The sequence below is a fragment of the Hemiscyllium ocellatum genome, chromosome 9 (assembly GCF_020745735.1).
Source record: "Hemiscyllium ocellatum isolate sHemOce1 chromosome 9, sHemOce1.pat.X.cur, whole genome shotgun sequence".
Lineage (NCBI taxonomy): Eukaryota > Metazoa > Chordata > Chondrichthyes > Orectolobiformes > Hemiscylliidae > Hemiscyllium > Hemiscyllium ocellatum.
In genome coordinates, this window is record NC_083409.1 from 46,286,791 (window position 1) to 46,309,725 (window position 22,935).

At 43.4% G+C, this 22,935-nt stretch overlaps 1 protein-coding gene across 5 annotated transcripts in view; it reads left to right on the forward strand.

Moving 5' to 3' along the window:
• wdr47a (WD repeat domain 47a) overlaps positions 1 to 22,360 on the forward strand; it is a 72,536-nt gene extending 50,176 nt beyond the window's left edge. For 4 of the 5 annotated variants that reach the window (XM_060830208.1, XM_060830207.1, XM_060830210.1 and 1 more), the window contains exons 12-15: positions 3,923 to 4,093; positions 6,404 to 6,535; positions 20,400 to 20,618; positions 21,328 to 22,360. In XM_060830208.1, the coding sequence (XP_060686191.1) occupies positions 3,923 to 4,093; positions 6,404 to 6,535; positions 20,400 to 20,618; positions 21,328 to 21,473 (668 nt within the window). In that variant the 3' untranslated portion in view covers positions 21,474 to 22,360. The remainder of the gene's footprint in view (positions 1 to 3,922; positions 4,094 to 6,403; positions 6,536 to 20,399; positions 20,619 to 21,327) is intronic. The other variant, XM_060830211.1, reaches the window with a different exon arrangement.
• The last annotated feature ends 575 nt before the right edge of the window (positions 22,361 to 22,935 follow it).

Here is a 22,935-nt window from a genome sequence, read left to right on the forward strand (position 1 = left end):
AAATATTGTAAGAAAATGTATGAGGGGTAAACAGAAATACTGGACTGGTGTTGTTGACCTATGTGGAATGTGTAAGGGCAAAAGGACTGACAAAAGGTGAAGATCCATGCTTGTTAACTTTCTAGAAATAAGGTGACACCAACAAATGAATAAACCAAGTGTTCACACCTTCAACAGTACAGACGTCCTGAGTATGACCTGAAGTATCAATCTAAATTATGTGCTCAGTCTGAGGCAAATGTAAAAAGGCTGACATCTTATGACTGTGGTCTCCAACATCTCGGTCATGATTGCCATCTGTGCACATCTCTGACCATTGGCTTCATCACCCATCTGCATTCCTTCGCCTTGTGTATCTCTTGCAGTTGATCTCATTGCCTGTCCCATTCCTTCACCCTCACACTATTGTTGCTGCATGTCTTGCACTTCCAGAGGGGTGTGTGGCTAGAGAAAAGTGCATGTTTTTAACAGGCTTTGCTGGCTTGTCGAATCATGTTTCAATTTGGTTAAGGTGGTCTATAATTGTAGGGTAAAGTAAGTTTTGAGGCAACATGAACAAATATGAAATATGTTAAGAATTGATTTTTGAGGCCAGTGTAGAATCATAGAACTGTGCAGTATGGACACGGACATTTGGGTCCAACTCATCCATGCCGACCAGATGTCCTAAATTAATCTAGTCCCACTTGCTACCATTTGGCCCATATCGCCCTGAACCCCTTTTTATTTATCTACCCATCCAAATTCCTTTTAAATGTTGTAATGTATCAGCTTCCACCACTTCTTCTGGCAGTTCATTCCATACACACGTCACCCTCTGCATGAAAAGGTTGCCCCTTAGGTCCCTTTTAAATCTTTCCCCTCTCACCCTAAACCTACGCCCTCTAGTTTTGGACTCCCCCAACCCAGGAAAAAGACCTTGTCTATTTACCTTATACATGCTGCTCATGATTTTATAAACCTCTGTCAGGTCATCACCTCTGCATCCAACGCTCCAGGGAAAATAGCCCCAGTCTATTCAACCTCTCCCTATAGCTCAAGCCATTCAACCCTGGCAACATTCTTGTAAATCTTTTCTGAATCCTTTCAAGTTTCACAACAGCCTTCCTATAGTAGGGAGACCAGATTTGAATGCAATATTCCAAAAGTAGCCGAATCAATGTCCTGCAGAGCCACAACATGACCTCCCAACTCCTATTCTCAATACACTGACCAATAAAGACAAGCATAGCAAATACCCCCTTCACTCCTGTCTACCTGGGACTCCACTTTCAAAGAACTATGAACCTGCACTACAGTCGTTCTACTATAACACATGTTTAGTCAACGCGAATGGCTATAATGTGATTGAATGGTGAGCTTTGTTTGGATAATGCGAACTTTCTACTGAACGGGCATTGCGATTTTTCTATTAGGGATCTTTTATAGCATGATTTTCCATAGTGCAATATTCTATAGCTCAAGGTTGCAGAGAAACATCACTGTCATATTATAGTGGAGCGAGCTGAATGAGGTCTCTGTTCAGCAACACTACCCAGGACCCTTACTAGAAAGTGTATAAGTCCTGTCTTGATTTGCTTTCAAAATGCAGCACTTTTCAATGATCTAAATTAAACTTTGCCTGCCACTCCTCAGCCCATCAACCCATCTGATCAAGGTCCCATTTTACTCTGAGATAACTTTCTTCGTTGTCCATTACCTCCAATTTTGGTGTCATCTGCAAACTTAATAATCACACCTCCTATGTTCATATCCAAATCATTTACATAAATGACGAAAAGCAATTGACCCAGCACCGATCCTTGTGGCACACCGTTGGTCACAGGCCTCCAGTCTCGAAAGCAACCTTCCAACCCAACCTCTATCTTCTCCCTTGGAGCCAGTTCTGTATCCATATGGCTAGTTCTCTCTGTATTCCATGTGATCCAACTATGCTAACCAGTCTACCATGTGGAAGCTTGGTGGAACACCTTTACTGAAGTCCATATGGAACTTGTCCATTGCTCTGCCCTCATGAATCCTCTTTTTGTTATTTCTTCAAAAAACTCAATCAAGTTAGTGAGACACAATTTTCCATGCAGAGAGTCTTGTTGACTCTCCATTATTGGTCCTTGCCTTTCTAAATACATGTAAATCTAGTATATTACTGTATTAGAAATATAGGAGGCTGCTCAGTCTGTCATGTCCATGGGAACTATCTGCAAGAAGAGTTCAGTTGGTTTCGCTCCTCTGCCCATTCTCTGTTGACCTGGAGTTTTTTTTTCTTCCACTGCTTATCTGATAGGTTTGTGCAGGACTAAATGACAGGTTGAGGTCTTGAACTACAAGATGAAGCAATAATGATGAGTGATGAATTTAGGGTATCTGAAAATAAATCAATAATATACAACTTTCATGTGCAACAGGAAATTGAATTGCTGTTATGAAAGCTAAGAGAAATTGCTGTTATGTATCACCAGCAAATAAGGATAAGTAAAAAGGGGAATTTGGAACAACACCACACTGATACACAGTAACTTCAAGGATTGTTTTGCCTTGAACAGCATACTTCAGAGGAAAGCTGTTTGGAAAGTTCAGCAGTAATTTTTATTTAAGCAGCAGCATAAGGAAAGGCTTACACTGAAGCATCATTTTGTGTTTGCCATTTTCTGCCAAGATATGAGAAAATTCTCAGATGGCAAAGTAATTATAGAAGCAAAGCTAGCAGTCCCTGACTCTTTTATTCAGTAACTTTAAGAACAATGAAGAAACAATAACGGCAATATAGAGCATGTCATCACTCATTGCATTCACAGAAGCAGGATAAGTGTATTGAAGACATGTTTCTGCAACAGTCAGACCTGAAGAATTGAATGCTTCTCATTTCAGTCTGATAAATCCATCGCCGCCTTCTAATTGTTTTTGTATGTATGGTTTTTAAGGGCATACCAAATAAAGAGGATCTTCTCACTCTTAAGTGCCCCTTAAAGAGAACAAATAGTGAGAATACATACAAAATTCAAAAGCATGTGCATGAGAAAAACATTCCAGTCAAGAAATTGGATTCCATTAAAGGTGATGGTGCTGCATCCATGCTTGGAGCAAATGCAGGCTTTGTTGCATTTTTCAGAAATGATCCTGATTTTCCCTCTATTGTCAATTAACAGTGTATAATCCATCAGTAAGCTCAAGCCAGTAATGTTATGCACTTTTGTCATGTAATGTAAGTTGTCACTAAGAAAGTAAACTCAATTCAAGCAAAAGCCCTTTACTGCTTAAACTTTAACTCGACAAATTCTATTGCCTATGGTGAACTTAACCACCTGCATCAGCATGGTGGATAAGTTTGGGGAATTTCTTGCAAAGAATTTTAGATCTGATACCTGAAGTAGTCACTTTTCTTACATCAAGGGATGAAGTGTGCAATGAGCTGTCAGACTTTGGACTCCTTACAGGCGTAATGTCAAAACTGAATGAGCCAAACTATAAACTGACGGGAATGTTTAGAGACTCAACGCATGATCAGCACTGTGAATACGTTTAAATTGAAACTGGGGTCTGTGATTCTAATTTTAAAAATCTGTGCAATGTTTCTGGAGTCTGAAGAAAATAGTAGCAAAATATCAAAGCCAAAGAGAAATAGCTTCGCCCATGCATACCTGAGAAAGTTAGAGGAATTCAGCAGGAGATTTCAGGGATTAGCAGTGACAAAACATTGTCATATTTGTCAGAAGTCCATTCCTTCAAAACAATTGGTGGGTTGAATACAAAATTACATTAGTATTTTCACTGCATTTGCTAAAATGATTACATGTTTTATGCATGTTTGAAAATTGTATTGAATTACATTGGTGTGTTGTAAAATATTCTAATGGTGAATGAGATTTACTTGTGTCTGTTGCTACAGAAGAAAATCCTAAGTAAGTAAGGTGTTCTTTCACAGGTCCTGATTTGGAATTCAGCATGCATGATGGTACTATCCGGGATCTTGCTTTCATGGAGGGCCCCGAAAGTGGAGGAGCAATCTTAATCAGTGCTGGAGCTGGAGATTGTAATATATATACAACAGACTGTCAACGAGGCCAGGGATTACATGCACTCAGTGGACATACTGGTATGAAATAGATTGAAAAACCTTAAATTGATGTTGCTTTTGTAACTAGAAACAATTGGTAGATGAAAATTTTTTTTCAATTGAAAAGTGACTTTTTTGTAACTCTATTAAACATGAGTCAATTATGTATTGTGCTTGTTACTGTCCAGGATTCACTGTAATTAGTAGATGAGGAACCTTGTTTGCATTTTTTCTCTTTAATTTAATGCTACAACATGTATTTTAATATGTAATGTGTTTGGAGCTAGTTATCAGTCATCACCTGCATTTCAGACTCCTTAAAATAGGTTTTGAAAGGTAAGGTTGCAATAATTGCTCTCGTTTTCCTCTCTTGTAAAATAGGTACTTATTCCCTTTTTTAAATAATTTTTTTTATATTATAGAAAATCATGCCATATACCAGGATGAATAGATTTCCTGAATTTGTTGCCTCAGCTGATTCTTGCACTCGTGTTTTTAATGTTTCATCACTGCTTTTTCTTCTTAAATGCAATAGACCAAAAGATTCTCCTTCTTTATGATTTAATTTCCAAGAACAAATAAATAAGAATGTAATAGTTTGGTATTAGTTCAACGCAAAGAAATGAATTTGAAGATAAACCAAAAAAATCTGTTGTTTAAGCTTCTTTATGCATTGTAGTGCAGAATTGAGTCAATGTGAAAATGCTGACAATTCTTATCAGAGTTTGTCTTTTTGGTAGTTTTACGTGTATTCAGGAAAAATAATCTGGATTAAAAGAAAATTCTCACGGAGAAAAGTTGTAAGCCTCTGAATAGGAAATTTTTAGAAGCAAGCAAAACAGATCTTAAGAACTTCTTCTGAAATCCAGGAAAGAGGAGATTAGCAGAAGTAAATGTTGGTCTTTAGAGGGAGAAACAGGACAAATTATAGTCTGGGGAATAAGAAAATGACAGACTTTAAACAGATATTCTGTATTTGCTATGATACAAAAGACACTAAGAGCATAATCAAAAATAGTGGAAGCCAAAAGGCTTCCTTTTGTGAGGAGCACGAAGTTATTAATTTTAGAAAAAGTAGAAGAAATTAATGGGACTGCAACCTGATACTCTGTTATTGGGAAGTATATTATTAAGCTAGAGAGGGTTCAGAAGAGATTTACCAGCACGTTGCTGCATGTGGAAGGTTTGAGTTAAAAAGAAAGGCTTGAATTGTATGGCTGTATGACTATGAGGTGGAGGCTTGGCCATTGAGCAGAAAACAAAGAGCAAAAAATAAAATCAATATTTTCAAATGTCAGGCTGCTTTGGCCTCAGCTATTTACAATCTTAAATAATAACTTGAATGAGGACAGTAATGCATCAAAGTTTGCTGATAATACAATGATGAGAGAGACATTAGGCTTTTTGGAAGACTCCTAGAAATAGGTAAGCTATGATAGGAATAAATTTGTTTTTGGACAACAGGGTGAGCAGGTGTGAGGTGCTTACTTTGGTAGGAGAAATGATAAGTCAGATTACCTTATAAATGATAAGGAACTTTTTAAAACATTGTCATTCAGAAAAATTAGAGGAGAAAGTGAGGTCTGGAGGTCTGCAGATGCTGGAGATCAGAGCTGAAAATGTGTTGCTGAAAAAGCGCAGCAGGTGAGGCAGCATCCAGGGAACAGGAGATTCGACATTCAGGCATAAGTCCTTCTTAGGAATCATTCCATTCCTGAAGAAGGGCTTATGCCCGAAACGTCGAATCTCCTGTTCCCTGGATGCTGCCTCACCTGCTGCGCTTTTTCAGCAACACATTTTCAATTCAGAAAAATTAGACAATATTTGTACAAGAAATATAAAACTAACATGCAGGTTCAGCAAGACTTTTCAGGTTTGTGAGGAGTTCCTGGCATATGATGAATTTTTTAAAAATTCTCTTTTGTGGCATATGGGCATTGCTGGTTGATAAGCATTTATTGCCCATCCCTAGTTGCCCTTGAGAAGGTGATGAGTTGCTGCCTTGAACCACTGCAGTCCACATTCTTTAGATTGACCAACAATCCCCTTAATTAATTTGGTTAAATTGAAAGCAGATGCAATGAGAAGGAAGGGTGAACATTTGGAAATACCATTCCTTGGGGAAAAGAAAAATTGCTTTCTTCAGTTTGCAAGAACTACTTTGTCAGCATCTTTTCTAGCTCTGGTTAGCCAAATATGAAAAGGGATGAATCAAACATAATTCTCCAATTCTTGATGTCTGATGCTGACGTTTGTTCTATTTTTGTAATCAATTAAATGTATATTCTTTTATAAATGGTCACTATAGATTGGATTACTTTAGACACTAGTGTTGTTTTGTTATTATAGGTCATATTCTAGCACTCTATACTTGGGGAGGATGGATGATTGCATCTGGCTCACAAGACAAGACTGTAAGGTTCTGGGATCTGAGAGTTCCAAGCTGTGTTCGTGTTGTTGGAACAGCATTTCATGGATCGGGTAAGGCAAGGTCTTGGTGACTGATATTCGTTTGAGAAAAAATTTGAGCAGAAGCCACAATGGCTGAGTCTGGTATAGTCAGTAGTTAAAATAAGCTTTACCATAAGTGTCCAACAAAAATGACTAACTAAACATAAGGATGGCTCTTGCTACTCTATTTTAGTCACCTGCACTAATTTTAAGAGAAGGGTCTTACATACACTGGTGCAATACGGGTCTTTTGCATTATTTTTCCTGAAGAAATATCCATCATTATTCAGCAATAAAGAAGTAGAAGACTTGAAAATCAAAAAATATTCTCACATTCTATTGTCTTGTGACATACAAATTTTAACTATATAACTATTGCACTGATGTAATACAAATATTGAGATCACTGTCCAATGATGTCCACAATTCGCTATTTAGAAATGCAGTTGGCCACATTCACATTCACAATTAGCCACATTTGGCTGGTGGCTAATATATTGGAAAACAATCTGGTGTTTCTGCTGGAGTGTGTTAGGCCGGAATCTCGGGATTCCGGTCTTTGCGAGTTCTTTGGAAGGAGAGACCGCACCAGCTTCTTTAGTTTGAGGCAGAGCACCGTTTATTTTACAGAATCACGACTGGCAAACTATACAACGAATTCTACAGCATGCAATTCATTGGAGAAGGCGTTCTGTCTTCCCCTTCAGACCTGGCTCAATTATACTTCGCGCCGCCAGGAGTTCCCGGTCAGTTCTCCCTCGTTCGTCCCCCTCATTGGTTGGTACACCTGAGAGCGAGGGGGTCTGCGCCTCCCTTGGCCGTATCGAGGTGCCTGTCCAGCTCCTGCTGTGCCGGACAATGGTACAGCCATCCTGGGGTCGGCAGTTCCGACCCTGTAATCAATGGTCCATTGTTCCGAGTATCGATCTCATTACTATGCGTCTGACAGAGTCAATGGTCTTCCGCAAGCGAATTAACAAACATTATCATTTATCATGGGTTTCGATGGGAATCTATTCTGATAGGTACATTAACAGATGCTTTAGTAATCATGTACTCCGACAGCGCAATTCACACCATTCGACAGTTACCGGTTCCTTTATTAGTCATGAGTTCTCAATGGGGCAGTCTGATACTGGCTGACATGATCTAATCAGCGAGGAATGTTACTTCAGACAGGTAGCCCTGCAGTTGCCAGGTTCTCCCCCATGGCTGCGATTAACTGTTTAGGGACTGGAGCTGGTAATGTCTGGTGTAGCAATAGTGCTACCCTCCCTAGCCCCACTCTTAGGCAATCTAGTGGTTATTCTCCCCAACATTCCCTCCCTTGGCCTCTTGTAGAGGCCACACCCCCCCCATCGCGACACCCGCGTAACGAGGTACATACAGAGAATTTAAACAAAGGCATGCAAGTCTAAACTAAGGTGTTGCTCCGGGAGGGTTCTTCTGCAAAGGGAACAAAAGGACAAAGTAATCAGTTATGGTAAAACGACAGAGAGAGGTCGGGAAAATGGTGAAGGTATGAAGGTATAAAACTACATGCAAATCTAAGTTAATAGATAAAACAACTCCGGCAGACTTCTGCAGAAAGGACAAAAGCACAGAATTAATCAAGCATGGCAAAAAGACAAACAGAGCACTGTACGCGAGTACATAACAGTCGCAAGAGATTTGGAGTGGAGGAATTGAAATGTCTGTAGTCCAAAGAGCCCCCAAGTGTAAACATGTTCTGTGAATTGTGAAACGGAATAGGATTAGAACACTAGCAGCAGTTAGGTACCTGCTAGCGAGCGGAAACCCAGTGAGAAAGTGTACTGTGCACCGGTGTCCCCGCAGATCAGAATGCTCCACAGGCCAGCAGCTCCGTCCAGATGTCCGACACAGAAGACAGAGGCCAGAGATCTTATTAAATCATGACGAACGTGGGCCACCAGTTCCGATGTCAATGCGCGACTGTGCCTGTCTTAGGTTGTCCCTCGCCCGAGGGATCGTACCCGTCATTGGCTAACCAGTTGTACTGCATTGAATTGTAGATACCGACATCCGTTTCACCGCCGTCAAGAACGGACACAGGCAGTGGCAACCGGCTCAATAGTGTGTTCAGTGGCCCTCGAGACCAGCTGAAGCCAACCGGGAGTACTGGAGATTATGTAAAAATCGCTTGGAACAGCAGTGTTTCGAGTCCCGGACACACAGTACAGCTCAACCCCCCACTGTATGAAAGGATCAATTCACATATCCCCAGGTCAAATGGGCAAAATAAGTAGGGACTCTTTGGACAACCAGACCACATTCATTGTTTATAAAGGAGAAAAGTTAGTACTGAGTAGCATCAAGAGCAGAACCGTAGCGCACCACCGTGGGCGACGCGATCGGATGAACTCGAAAGAAAGCCATTGAGACCACTGACCTGCACCGGAGAGATAGTATTTAGTACGCCTGCACCCGTAGCCCATTCAGGGGTGGCAGTGCATCATTGGAGAGAATAACCGCCAGATCCCCACTCGCCTGGCTTCCCATCGGGAGGCGTGAGTCACGTAGTGCAACCGGCCGCACGGAAAACCGGCTCCATGGTTCATGAATGGAAGTCACCTTACAGCATGTATTCCATATGTCCCTCCCCATTTGTAGGAGATCACACGCAGGCTGTCGTGTACTCAGAGTTGGTGGCGGCGCAGGCATCTGTTGAGGAGTGCAGAGCCCAGCGTATGGGGTGTTCGGTTGAAAAGTAATGATACCATATTACATTTAAACCAGGGAGATGGGGCTGCAGAAATGTGGTGAAAAGTGTTCTGCCATCCCCAGGGTGACATTTGGTGAAATCAGCCAGAAAACATCCTACTAGTATGGGAAGTGAAAGCATTGTATTTAACAACCGCCATTAGCACATTCCTGTGAAGGCGGAGACATTGGGTGAGCTGATCTCGAAAAGCTCCTTGCTATTAGACTCAATGGACATCACCATGCCAGTACTCCTGGAAGTGAAGTCTTTAGTCATCTAGTAAAAGAAAGAGGGGGCCAGTGCGAAACGTCCAATGCATTCACTAAGATTGCCCCCCACCCAGTTGTGCAACAGAACTGGAGAAACCAGATATCAATCAAGACAATGAGAGAGAGAAAAAAAATGAAGGTAGGCCTAACCCCTAACCTTTCTCACAGCCCAAGGACCTGTACGAAGCTGTCACCTAAAGAATAGAGTGATCCCAATGTGAGGTAAAAGGAGTGGTTCCGTCTAAAAGGAAGAAATAGTACCTTGTACAAAGGAGTGCAGGGCAATTTGTGAACTCCAATCAGAGAGAAGAAAGGTCCCTGACCACTGGCTGCCACAAAAGGCAATTGAAACAGGGGGAAATAGATCATCCTGTAGAGGAATTGTTCGTCTTATTTTGAAGAGTCAGAAAAAAACGGAAAAAATGCAACCACCCCACTGACTCAGTATTGGGAGAGGTAACTGCGAAAAAGCAGTCACGCAAAAAGATACCAAGTAGCAGCATTTCTCAATCAGAAAAAGGTAAAAAGTAAACGTACGCAGGCTGTGGAAGACATTCAGTAGGAAAGGCTGCGGCCAATTGGGAAATGGTACTATACAGGGCAGATAAATTTCGGGACACTGATGAAAATGCAAGATAGTACGAGTCTCGGTTATAACTTGCTGTGCATCTGCACTAGCAGCTGCAGGCGCAAAAACGTCGTTATGCACATGAAATAACCAATGTTGAAAAGTAAAAATATCCGGCCAAGAGCTCTACCGAAAAAGTAGGGTGACCCCCTAGAGGGGGTCAAAGGATTGGCAACAGTTAAAAGGGTGAAAGGGGAGAAATAGTACACTGTATAGGGGAAGGCAAACTATGTCCACTGTCGCCACAGGTGATTAAAACAGATTGTCGTACGCGCAGGTTACTCCCTTAGGAGGCAAACCGAAAAACAGGAGGAATATAAAGTAGGTAATCAGTTCAGATGGGCTGGACATGGGTGAATGCACCACGCATTGCGCAGGAACTGTAACAACTGCAGCATGTACACCATGTAAATGACAAACCAGAAAGTAGTCGGGTGAGAGATCACGAACATACAGGGTCGGCTTTGCTGCAGAATGGGTGACCCGTGGCAACAGGAAATGGTGCCAGTTATTGTCATCCTCCGTTCAGACCCTGCACCCAAGTTTTCCATATGTTACCGCAGTCAGGGGCCCACCAGCGGTTGTGAACGGACTTACTGCCTTGGGCAACTCTCACATGCGTTGCCCCAGGTGTTTTCAGCCCGTTCAGTATAAGGGATGATGATGATTATGGAGAGGGGGCCTTTGTCACGGGGACCCTGGTGAGTAATGTAAAACTCTGGGCAATTAGGAGATTTGCGGTGGGACGAAATTGGACTGTTTGCCTGAGGGGACTTGTCCCCCCGAACGAGATACAGAACGAGAGGTGCAAGTATAATCCTTGTGTATGCAAGAATCTGTGTGTGTGCAGGGCCGTGTGTCCTAGCCAAAAGAGAGTGCACAGGTGCTGCGGGCATACCGGACGTCGTATCTGTGTGAAACAGAGAGTGAGAGCCACAAGGGGCTGCTCAGCTAGCAGGGAGGTTAACACTGTTCTAGCTCGAAATCATCTGATTGTTAGTGAGTGGATGTGTGAGTGTTGTCAGCTAGAGCTTGCACCCCCCTTTTTGAGTGTGATATTTATGGATGTGTAACATGATCTTCACAGGGAAGCTTCTGGTATCCTTGTAGCTTATTTAACGTGATAAAAGCCAGAGAATGAAGGGTAATTCAGATGAGTAAGAGTAAAAAATACATAAGTTGAGATGCATGTAACATCCCATTGAATACTCCCGTAAGAAGGGTATGAGTAGAGTGTCCTAATCCGCAGAGGATGTCAGCTCCTATGTGCAGAGACGAAGAGTGGAATACTGAGGGCGCGCAGAACACAAGTCCCTTCCCAGTTCAGGGGTAACCAATTGTACCGAATCTGCCCCCCACAATTTCACCACAAATCTGCGCGACTGACCGTTAATGCTGCCGCTTGGCTGCCCGTGAGTATCCCCGGGTAAGCCGTCCGGGCTGGGTGAAACAAGTGAAATTTACTAGCGGGTGAAAAGCAGTGTTTCCCCGACCTGCACTCCGAGGTGGGGGTAGATCACCGGGAAAACACATGTTTTTTGTTTAGATCGTGACGAGGAGTATAGAGAATGATGGAATTTCACAAGAGAGTTTGCTGCATCAACATCCAGCAATCGCATGCGGACTACCAATGCAGCGACTGACTTACAGGAGGTGGAATATTTCAGGTGGAGTGCAGTTGAGATGGAAAAAGGGAGGTTTGAGGTCATGCTCTGCAGGAAATAGGAGGTATTACCTGGTAGAGGAATACAGTCCATTGCCTACCGGCCAGAAAAAGAGGAGTAATCATGTAGTTCGGGCACATGGTGAATGACACGGGCAACGCGTTGTGAGTACACTCTATACAGGTCAGGACAGAAATCCTTTGTGTAGCACTGTCCTCTGTGTAAGGCAAAGTTTGTAGGTAGTAGGAGGCCTTAAGAGTTACCTGGGGAAAAGAATCATAAAAGAACCTGGTGACCCTGCCGTTTTCAGCGCGAATCTGCGCCTTGCAGAAGGTATGAACAGGTGAATTGGAAACAACTACTCGCAGTTGAAGAGACTGAAGGATATGGGCAAGAGCTGAGCTTCGATCGCTATGCTGCAGACAAAAGTTGTTGCAACGTGTGCATTGCTAGGCTATTCACACTTGGCAGTCAGTCAGGGACAAATGGGTGAGAACAGAGCATGGCCACCGTGACCGCCTAAGATACAGACAAGTAGGTATAAAATCAAATCTAGCAGTCAGAATCTGGTAGCAGGAAAGCGTAGCGACCCAGACGTCCCAAGCCCGGTAAAAGGGTCTATTGTAGGACCATGAAAGAAAGTGTAAAGATAAGCATAACGTATTGACAAGAAGAATAACTGCACAAACCCTGCAGGATCTCACCCTCGTCCTCTGAGGAGGTAGTGTCAGGCGGGGAGGTGAGCTTACACCCCCCTGCACAAGTTCGCTCTGGAGGTGGGCTCCCGTGACTATTAGAGTGTCGTTTTATGCTGCGAGGGGGTGTACCCCCGTCAGGGCTTGTTAACTCTGCGGGGCAACAACAGGGGCCGCGGACAGTAGGGGAATGATAAGGACGAGGCCAAAGCTCTCTACCCCTGTGGGAGGCGATTGTATGTATGGCGCTTTCAAGCACAGGTGAAGGCAAAAACGCTCCGGACACTGTAGGTGCAGCGGAAAGGCAAAAGAAAACGCCGGCCAGGTCTGTGACAGAGAAAAATGACAGGCAGGCGTGAGCGCATGCAGTGCAATAGTGGGGTCCGGAACCTTCAGATTTAAAGTGACTGTGGCCCCGTTTATTCTTCGGAGGTCATGTAACGAATCCTGGTAGCAAACCTCAGGGAGCGTAATACTGGGAAAAAGGGGATGAGATGCAGAGTACAGCAGCAGAAGCACGGTGAGTGAAATGCTTTTGATGGAGAGATGAGGCCAGAAGATGAGTTACTGTGACCTGGTAGAAAACCTCAGGGAGTATAAGACCTCAAAAAGGGGATGAGACTCGGAGACCAGCAGAATCTCAGGTCTGCGGAACACCAGTTAAATTCAACGGATCAACAAATGAGTGAGAGATAGAAAACGACGATAGAAACGACCTCAGATCCGACGGAGAGCATCGAGTGGAAATAAAGGGTGAGCGGGGGTGTAGGATGGGGCACTACATGCGGCAAAAGAAGGCGGAATGAGATGTCGATGGGACAATTTGATACTGGGTGGCAGTTACAGGCTCCATGATCTAATTATCAAAGAATGTAGCTTCAGACAGGCAGCCCTGCTGTTGCTAGCTGCACCCTGCATGGCTGTGAATAACCGTTTGGGGACTGGAACTGGCAGTGTCTGTTGCAGCAATGGCACTACCCTCCCTAGCCCCAGCCTTTAGGAGGAGGACGAATAATAGTACGAAATAAGTGCGCATATACTCGTAAAAAGACGAAAAGAGCACGCATGTGATTGTAATGAGAAGATGAATGAGCGCGCATAACACTTTAGTGTAAGGGAAAATCTGAGAGAAAGGATGAAATATGTGTGTAAGATAGGTCAGTAAAAATTGGAGGACATAGGTGGAAAGATGAATGAGTGCCCCCATCTCGTCATTAAAGAATCTGTGAGCATGAAAGTGGAAAAAATGGCTTAAGCACCCATGTCGGCGGACAAAAGATGAGTGACTGGTCGCGAGGAAAAAGATGAATGAGCTAGGCCAAACCCTTTACTGTCTGCTGAGTCGCAGGTCCCGGTTGGAGACCTGGGATCTGCGGCCACCAGGAAAAAAAAGAAGGAACAGGCAAAAACAAGTGGGCTGGGGGATGTCAGAGCCTAATGCCGGCTTCGGTAATGCCGGGCAAACAGCGGTCGCATGAAAACCACTTTAAAGGGGGCGAGTAGTAGTGGCCTCTGTGCCACCGTATGGTAATGCTGCACTGCGCATGTTGTTGGTCGGTATTTTCTATTTAAAAGTAAAAAGGGTACAACCTGTCGAATAAGATGTAGTTAGAAGCATGATTCATGTCATCATCATGATAATTTAAGAAGACCTTCCCATCGGATTATCCCATGGACCAGGACAATCGCGCCTGAGTGTCTCTCCGATGTTAGGGTCGCAGACCCCTGTAAACGAGTAGCCCCTCCCAGAGCGAGCAATCCCGCCAAGAGTGAGCATTCGCGCCAAAACTAAACGGACCCCGCCCAAACTGAGCATTCGCGCCAAAACTAAACGGACCCCGCCAAAACTGAGCAAACCCGCCAGAACCAAGCTGACCCCGGGACACCCCGGGATTTGCCGTCTTGGGACGGCACAACCGTAATGGTCCGACAATTAAATGCTCCACCATCCCTTACTCTGTCACCTTTCTGAACGCATCTCTACCTTTTCAAGTAAAGAGTAATTAAAAATGATAGTGGGGCAGTACACAAAGTTGGGAGGACAGAAGTCATTAACCCTAAAAGTCAATGCGAGTCCACAGAGATAAATCCCAGCCCGTTAAATCCAGGGAACAAAACTCACATACTCGCAGAGCTGCAGATCTGCTCCCGTTCGCTGGACAGCTTTCCACGCTCTCTCTCTCAGAGGCTGCCGGTGCAGGTCCGCTGCACCCCGATGCCTCGCTGCCGACGCGGTCTAGCAGGTCCAGACCTGGGAGTAAGCGTTCCTGCAACACTCCCGTTCGCCACGTCCGTCAAAGTCACAGCACTCGCTCTTTCTCTCTCACTGGGCCGGCCCCACACTGGTTGTCACCCGCATACATGCCAAGCCACGCATACTGTTGGTGTCTCTGTATCCCCGTCTCAGCCTGTCGCAGTCCCCTGCCCTCTGTCTTAGTAACATGCTCCGAGGCGTTACAGCCTCGGCGGTCCAAGATCAGGTCCCCCATGTCGGATCTCCCCTGATGGGAACCGTGATAAAAACAGAGCATCTTTCAAAGCCTGACCTTCGCGTGGCAGATCTCTGCTCTTAACAACCGGTCTAAGGCAGACGCCTGTGCGGATAACCCTGTTCAGAAGATGAGATCCGACCTCTGCCACCCCGGGGTTTGGTAGATGCTAGCAGCAAGTGTGTATAGCAAGATTCGTCGGTCTTAAGTGTTTTGTAACGTGGATCCAAGCAGTCAAGTATGGTCAGCGCTGCAATAGGTAATCTCAGGGACGCACTCGGCTCCGAAAGCCACGCGATTAAAAGGCAACTAGGGGCGCGCTCAGCTCCGAAAGCAACGCGGATTAAACTGGCAACAAGGGGCGCGCTCCGTTCCGAAAGCCACGCGAATCAAACTGGCAACAAGGGACGCGCTCAGCTCCGAAAGCCACGCGAATCAAACTGACAACAAGGGGCGCGCTCAGCTCCGAAAGCAACGCGAATCAAACTGGCAACAAGGGGCGCGCTCAGCTCCGAAAGCAACGCGAATTAAACGGGCAACAAGGGGCGCGCTCAGCTCCGAAAGCAACGCGAATCAAACTGGCAACAAGGGGCGCGCTCAGCTCCGAAAGCAACGCGAATCAAACTGGCAACAAGGGGCGCGCTCAGCTCCGAAAGCAACGCGAATCAAACGGGCAACAAGGGGCGCGCTCAGCTCCGAAAGCAACGCGAATCAAACTGGCAACAAGGGGCGCGCTCAGCTCCGAAAGCAACGCGAATCAAACAGGCAACAAGGGGCGCGCTCAGCTCCGAAAGCCACGCGAATCAAACAGGCAACAAGGGGCGCGCTCAGCTCCGAAAGCAACGCGAATCAAACAGGCAACAAGGGGCGCGCTCAGCTCCGAAAGCAACGCGAATCAAACTGGCAACAAGGGGCGCGCTCAGCTCCGAAAGCAATGCGAATTAAACAGACAACAAGGGGCGCGCTCAGCTCCGAAAGCAACGCGAATTCGAACCGGTACTAGTTAAAAGGTTAGTGGTAGCTTACCAGTCAGGATTCTGCGATGCTGCTGCCAAACTGATCAGTTTTTTGGGTTGGTGAGGGTCAGAGAGCAGACAAGAGACTAACTAAAGAAATTTAACTACTGGAAGCCTTCGGTTTAACAGGCGCTTCCTCACCTTAGAAGGTTTCGGCCGAAAGTTGTCTGCCCCCGATCCGCCAACGTGGCCAACTTGCCGTGGTCTCTTTCCCTTCCCACGTCAGGCTCACCAGATGTTAGGCCGGAATCTCGGGATTCCGGTCTTTGCGAGTTCTTTGGAAGGAGAGACCGCACCAGCTTCTTTAGTTTGAGGCAGAGCACCATTTATTTTACAGAATCACGACTGGCAAACTATGCAACGAATTCTACAGCATGCAATTCGTTGGAGAAGGCGTTCTGTCTTCCCCTTCGGACCTGGCTCAATTATACTTCGCGCCGCCAGGAGTTCCCGGTCAGTTCTCCCTCGTTCGTCCCCCTCATTGGTTGGTACACCTGAGAGCGAGGGGGTCTGCGCCTCCATTGGCCGTATCGAGGTGCCTGTCCAGCTCCTGCTGTGCCGGACAATGGTACAGCCATCCTGGGGTCGGCAGTTCCGACCCTGTAATCAATGGTCCATTGTTCCGAGTATCGATCTCATTACTATGCGTCTGACAGAGTCAATGGTCTTCCGCAAGCGAATTAACAAACATTATCATTTATCATGGGTTTCGATGGGAATCTATTCTGATAGGTACAATAACAGATGCTTTAGTAATCATGTACTCCGACAGCGCAATTCACACCGTTCAACAGTTACCGGTTCCTTTATTAGTCATGCGTTCTCAATGGGGCAGTCTGATACTGGCTGACATGATCTAATCAGCGAGGAATGTTACTTCAGACAGGTAGCCCTGCAGTTGCCAGGTTCTCCCCCATGGCTGCGATTAACTGTTTAGGGACTGGAGCTGGTAATGTCTGGTGTAGCAATAGTGCTACCCTCCCTAGCCCCACTCTTAGGCAATCTAGTGGTTATTCTCCCCAACAAGTGCAATGGGAAATTATAATTGAATTAAGCTGAACTTGTCAGTTTTGCTGATGTAAGGTTACTCCAGTTTCCACACAACATATGCATAAGCTTGAACACCCATTAAACAGTGAAATTAAGCATTTGATTGTAATTCATTATTGATTGAAAGATAGTTCAAAATTAGCTTGTTAAACTTTAAACTAGAAACTTGAATTAATTAGAGCATTCATGATTTTGAACTCCTCTATGAAATCACAAATTTCTGTAAGGGGAATGATCCCATCTTCTCTAATCTATCCAAGTACCATCCCTGGAACCATACTCAGGAATCTTTTTCTGCATCATCTCCTAATGTCTTCACACTCACTATACCTGGAATTGGATGTAATACTCCCAGTTGAATCTGAAGTGGTGTTTTATAAAGGTTCGTTATAATTTCTTCAGATTATAGACCAACAGGTTTATTTGGAAGCACTAGCTTTCAGAGCGCCACTCCTTCAGGTTGTTGTGGAGTATATCATGTTCACAGAATTTGTAGCCAAGGGAGTCCAGTGTCATGGAGATGTAATACATTAAGCAGTTTTAGATTGTTTAATCTTTTAGAATTGGATATGCTGGTTTCTGTTCTTTGTTATGTAGATCCCAGAACTTTTTAAAATTACATTCAGTCCAGCTTTTCTAGCAGTAGGTGTGAAGTCAGTCTGTGTCCCAATGTTTAGTCAAACTGACAAGCCCTCTGCATAGTTTTACAGAATTTTATATGGACTCATGTAGTTTTTGAGCAAAGTAAAATGCACAGATAATCTCACGATGCTACACTTATCGTGCTTCCACCTGAAACGTATTAAAATAGCCATCTCCTATGTACAAGCCCTCTGCATACACAGAATTTGCTTGGATGAGGAGTGTTGGGGTGATTACACTACTAGGGTGTTTAATGTAGGGCTAGGGAGGGTAATACTATTACTGCAACAGACACTTCTAGTTCCAGCCCTGAAACAGTTAATAACAGCCATGCGGGCTGAAGCTGGCAACTGCATGACTACCGGTCTGGAGCTCGCAATTGATATACATTTTGTTAATTAAATCATGGAGCCTGTAACTGTCAGACAGTGTGAATTGCTCTATCGGAACTCATAGTTGATAAAAGTACCTGTTAATTTACTTGCTGAAACTATTGATTAAATCACGGAAAACGACTAGCCTGTCAGACACATAGTAATGAGAGTTGATTCGCTAAACAATGAACTATTGATTACGGGATCGGAACCGCGGGCCCCAGGACGTCTGTGCCATTGTCAAGCACAGCAGGAGCTGGACAGGCACCTCGATGCGGCCAATGGGAAGATGGATCCCATCGCGCGCAGACGAACGGACCAATGAGGAAGGCGGACAAGGAAAATCTGACCGGGGACTCCAGGCAGCGCGAAGTATAACTGTGCCAAGTCCGAACGGGGGGGGGCGGGGGGCAGAACGCCTTCTCCAACGAATGCATGCTTGATAATTCGTTGTATCGTTTCCCAGTTAAGATTCTGTGAATAAACGACAGTCTGCGCCAAACTAAAGATGCCAGTGTGGGTCTCTCCTTCCAAAAGAACACGCAAAGACGGGACCCCGTGGGTCCGTCATAACAGGAGGAAAATGATGGACACTTGAAAGTGCTCAAGGATGCCCTCATAAGAACAGGATACGATGCTCAGTTCATCAACCGCCCATTTTGACTTGCCACTGCAAATAACCATAATGACCTCCTCAGGAGACAGGGTAACCTTCATTGTCCAGTACTTCCCGGGAGCTGAATGACTACGCAATGTTCTTTGCAGCTTTCAACGCATTATTGACTAGAATGAGCACCTTGCCAAGACCTTGCCCATGCCTCCATTTCTCGAACCACAACAACCACACCTTAAACAGATCATTATACGCAACAAACTTCCCAGCCTTCAAGATAACAATAGCGTACAACCCTGTCATGGCAGCCGTTGCAAGAGATGTCAAAGTATCGACACGGATAACACCATTACACATTGGGACACCTCCCACCATGTATGCAGCAGGTACTCGTGACTTGGCCAATGTGGTCTATCTCATATGTGTATGCCCTGAGGCATGGCACATTGGCGAGGCCAAGCAGACACTACAACAATGAATGAATGAATGAATGGACACTGCGTAACAATCACCAGGCAGGACTTCAGCGGTCCAGGACATTCAGCCTCGGACCTTCGGGTGACCATACTCTCCAAGGCTGACTTTAAGACAAACAACAATGCAGAGTGGCTAAGCAGATGCTAATAGCAAAGTTTGGCACCCATGGGAAGGGCATCAACTGGGACCCTGGGTTCATGTCACACCACATCTCTCTCACTCTCTCACTCTCATTCATATGCGCACATGCAAATCCCCTACCCTCTCTCTGATACATACCCCATCACACTTAACCAAGCTTACACACAGTCAATCACGTGCACTGACACACACTCACATGCACACACACTCTGTTGCTCCTACATGCGTGCACATTTAAGCTTATGGGGTGAATTTGTTTTTGCAGAATTGTATTTTATTTCACTTAAAAACTGCATGAATCCATGTAAAACTATGTAGAGGGCTTGTCAGTCTGACTAAAAATTGGGATACAGACAGACTTTCACACCTATTGTTAGAAAAGCTGAACTAGAGATTGTAATTTAAAAGTAGTTCTGGGATTTACATAACATTAAACCAGCATATCCAATTTTAAAAGATGAAAGATTTAACCTAAAATTGTTTAGTGTATCACATCTCTGTGACACTGGACTCCTTTGGCTATAAGGTAAAAACAATGACTGCAGATGCTGGAAACCAGATTCTGGATTAGTGATGCTGGAAAAGCACAGCAGTTCAGGCAGCATCCGAGGAGCAGTAAAATCGACATTTCGGGCAAAAGCTGTTCATCAGGAATACAGGCTTTTCCCTGAAGTGTCGATTTTACTGCTCCTCGGATGCTGCCTGAACTGCTGTGCTTTTCCAGCACCACTAATCCAGAATCCTTTGGCTATAAATTCTGTGATCGACCATTTGATGAAGGAGTGGCACTCTGAAAGCTAGTGCTTCCAAATAAACCTGTTGAACTATAATCTGGTGGTGTGATTTTTAACTGTCCATTCTAGTCCAACACTGGCACCTCCAAGTTATAAGGTACTTTGCACTTGTACTTGATTCCTCTGTGCACAAAGCCCAGGAAAGCATATGATATGCCTCCAGATCCATTACTGCATTTTTAATTGCAACCTTTGGTTTATATTGCCCCCTCTACCAAGATATATTACTTTGTAGTTTGATCACAAAACTGAGCCAATTATACTCTTAGCAAAGTTAGTATGTACCACTTTTGGATCATTGTATAACTTTCATTACACAGGCAGTGCTGTTGCTTCTGTGGCTGTAGACCCAAGTGGAAGACTCCTAGCCACGGGTCAGGAGGATTCTAGCTGCATGCTCTATGATATCAGAGGAGGCAGAGTGGTGCAAATTTACCAACCACATGGTAGTGATGTACGTTCGGTGCGGTTCTCTCCAGGAGCTTACTACCTTCTTACAGGATCTTATGACACTACTGTCAAAGTAACTGACTTACGAGGTAAATCTATTATGAGCTGTCAGTTGAAAATATTTTGCAATTGTTTGTTGCTTTTCACTTTAAGCTGATTGACGCATTCATGAAGTTTTCATTTTTTTATTCACTTTTTTTTCTCCTGCAATCAAAGATAGAGTTCTATTTTTTGTTACATGGTTGGAGGCAGTAAATATAATTTAGTATTATTTTTGGTATGTGAGCCAGTAAGTGTTAACAAGCCTATTGACATTTGGGGCCATCATAGATACTTTGAGCCTTTGTGTTTGCTCAGTTTCCATATATTTGCGAAGTTCATATGGAAATGATTAATGAGGATGAGAAATTGCCACACGTTGTCTGAAATAGCCACAACTTGTTTGGCAATAGCTAACTGTGAATAGTCTAGGAAGTGACAATAATACATTCTGGGATCATATGGTTCATTTTGCCCACCTGGAGAGTCCTTTTTCCTATGTTTTCAGGTGTAAATTATTTATATTAATTTTCACGTACTTCCTATATTGATTATTTATTATGGTTGAAGAGCTATGAAACTTGGAGTATGGATATAAGTAACATCTATTTCAGGTTAAATAAACTAAAAACTTAAGGAAAATGTTTGGTCATCAGCATGCATTTTACATGTTAACATTTGCAAATTTATTTTAATTTGATGCAATTAAATGTTTACCACACTTGCAGACTTTTTGTAACTTTTAACTTTCCTCCATAGGAGATCTAATAAAACCACTTCCGACAACAGTGGTGTCTAAGCATAAGGACAAAGTTATACAGTGTAGATGGCACACTGAGGATCTATCTTTCTTATCTTCATCTGCTGACAGGACAGTAACACTCTGGACTTACAACAGCAGTTGATTAATTGATATCAATGCAGATAAAGCACAATTGTAATTGTAATCCAAGAGCTGAAATTTGTTGGCATTGCTGTATGTAACTGACCAGTAGAACTTATGAGACAGCAAAGTCAATATGTGCTGCTGTTCAAGCTAGTTGGAATTGCTGTCTGTGTTTGTATTATTATGCTGTGCTTGGGTCTTCCACAATGATCATGCTGTCACTGAGCTCTGCCGCAAAATGTAACACAATGACTGAATCAAGTGAGGCAAACATTCACTTAGTATTTATGACATTCCTTATTCATTGTGCCAGTATCTAATGTAGAAAACTGGCTGAGTATTATAGAACAAATTATTGGTTATGTATGTTGATTTTACAATATGCCAAAAGGTGAATATTCATTTAATCAACCTAAACATGAATTTGTTCCGATGTAAGAAGTATTAAAGCAAGCCATTTGATAGCACAAGTGGTGAAGGACATTTGGTTGCAGAACATTTCAGATATAGCTGCTTTGCTTTTATACTTCCTGTAGCATGGTTTTCCACTGTATGTGTGCATGGGTAATATTAGTACAGTATTTACAAACAGGTCTGTGAAAGCCAATAAATGCTTGTGTCCTTGCACTTACAAAGTTTGAAATAATTTGTGAAATGTTATTTTTCTGTTTGTATATGTAATGCTTTATTTTCTATTGTACAGTTTAGTTTAATATAAATACTAAAATATTGTGTTCATTAATATTTAACTTGCGTATTTGTGTTTTGATTACAAGGAACCACAGGAGGTATCCTATGCACTTCATTTAGTAGTTTGTTTTCTAACCCTTGTAATGATTGAAAATGTAATGAAAATTAAAAAGTGTGGTTGTGCAGTGTTTTCTCTATAAAAACATTTATTTAATGAAGAACGTAAAATAAATTTGTTTCATACCAAGATTGGATAGTGATGGCTCCTTCAGTTTGTTTCAATTATTTGATCAATTATGGTATTATGCAGAAATAATAATGCATTTTCTTGCAGAAACGGTCTGCTTTCTTATGTTTTTATTGTTTATCCTTCACATTTTTGCAAGATACTTCATACTCATATGTCACATGTACTCCTAACTCCCATTCTTTTTGACAAATCTCTATTTCACACAGACTCACTGTGTGCTCTCTGACAAATTTGTTTGCTGATAAGTTCTGTTTATTGTTTCAGAACAGAAAAGTGAAAGCTCTGATTGTGCAGCAAAATAATTCTTAGAACTTAATCACAAGATTCTATTTTCTAAAATTGTGAATTGTGGCCAATGCATAGATATTTTCTAGTCAATCAGAAATGACCATCTAGACTGGATCACTTGAAGACAAAGAAAATGTCCTGCAAAGGATAGGCTTATGAAACAAGTGCGCAAATCCATGCGGTACACACTTCCACCTTCTCAGTTTATCATTTCAGATTGGATTACACTAAGATGGGCCATTAGCAATTCTCT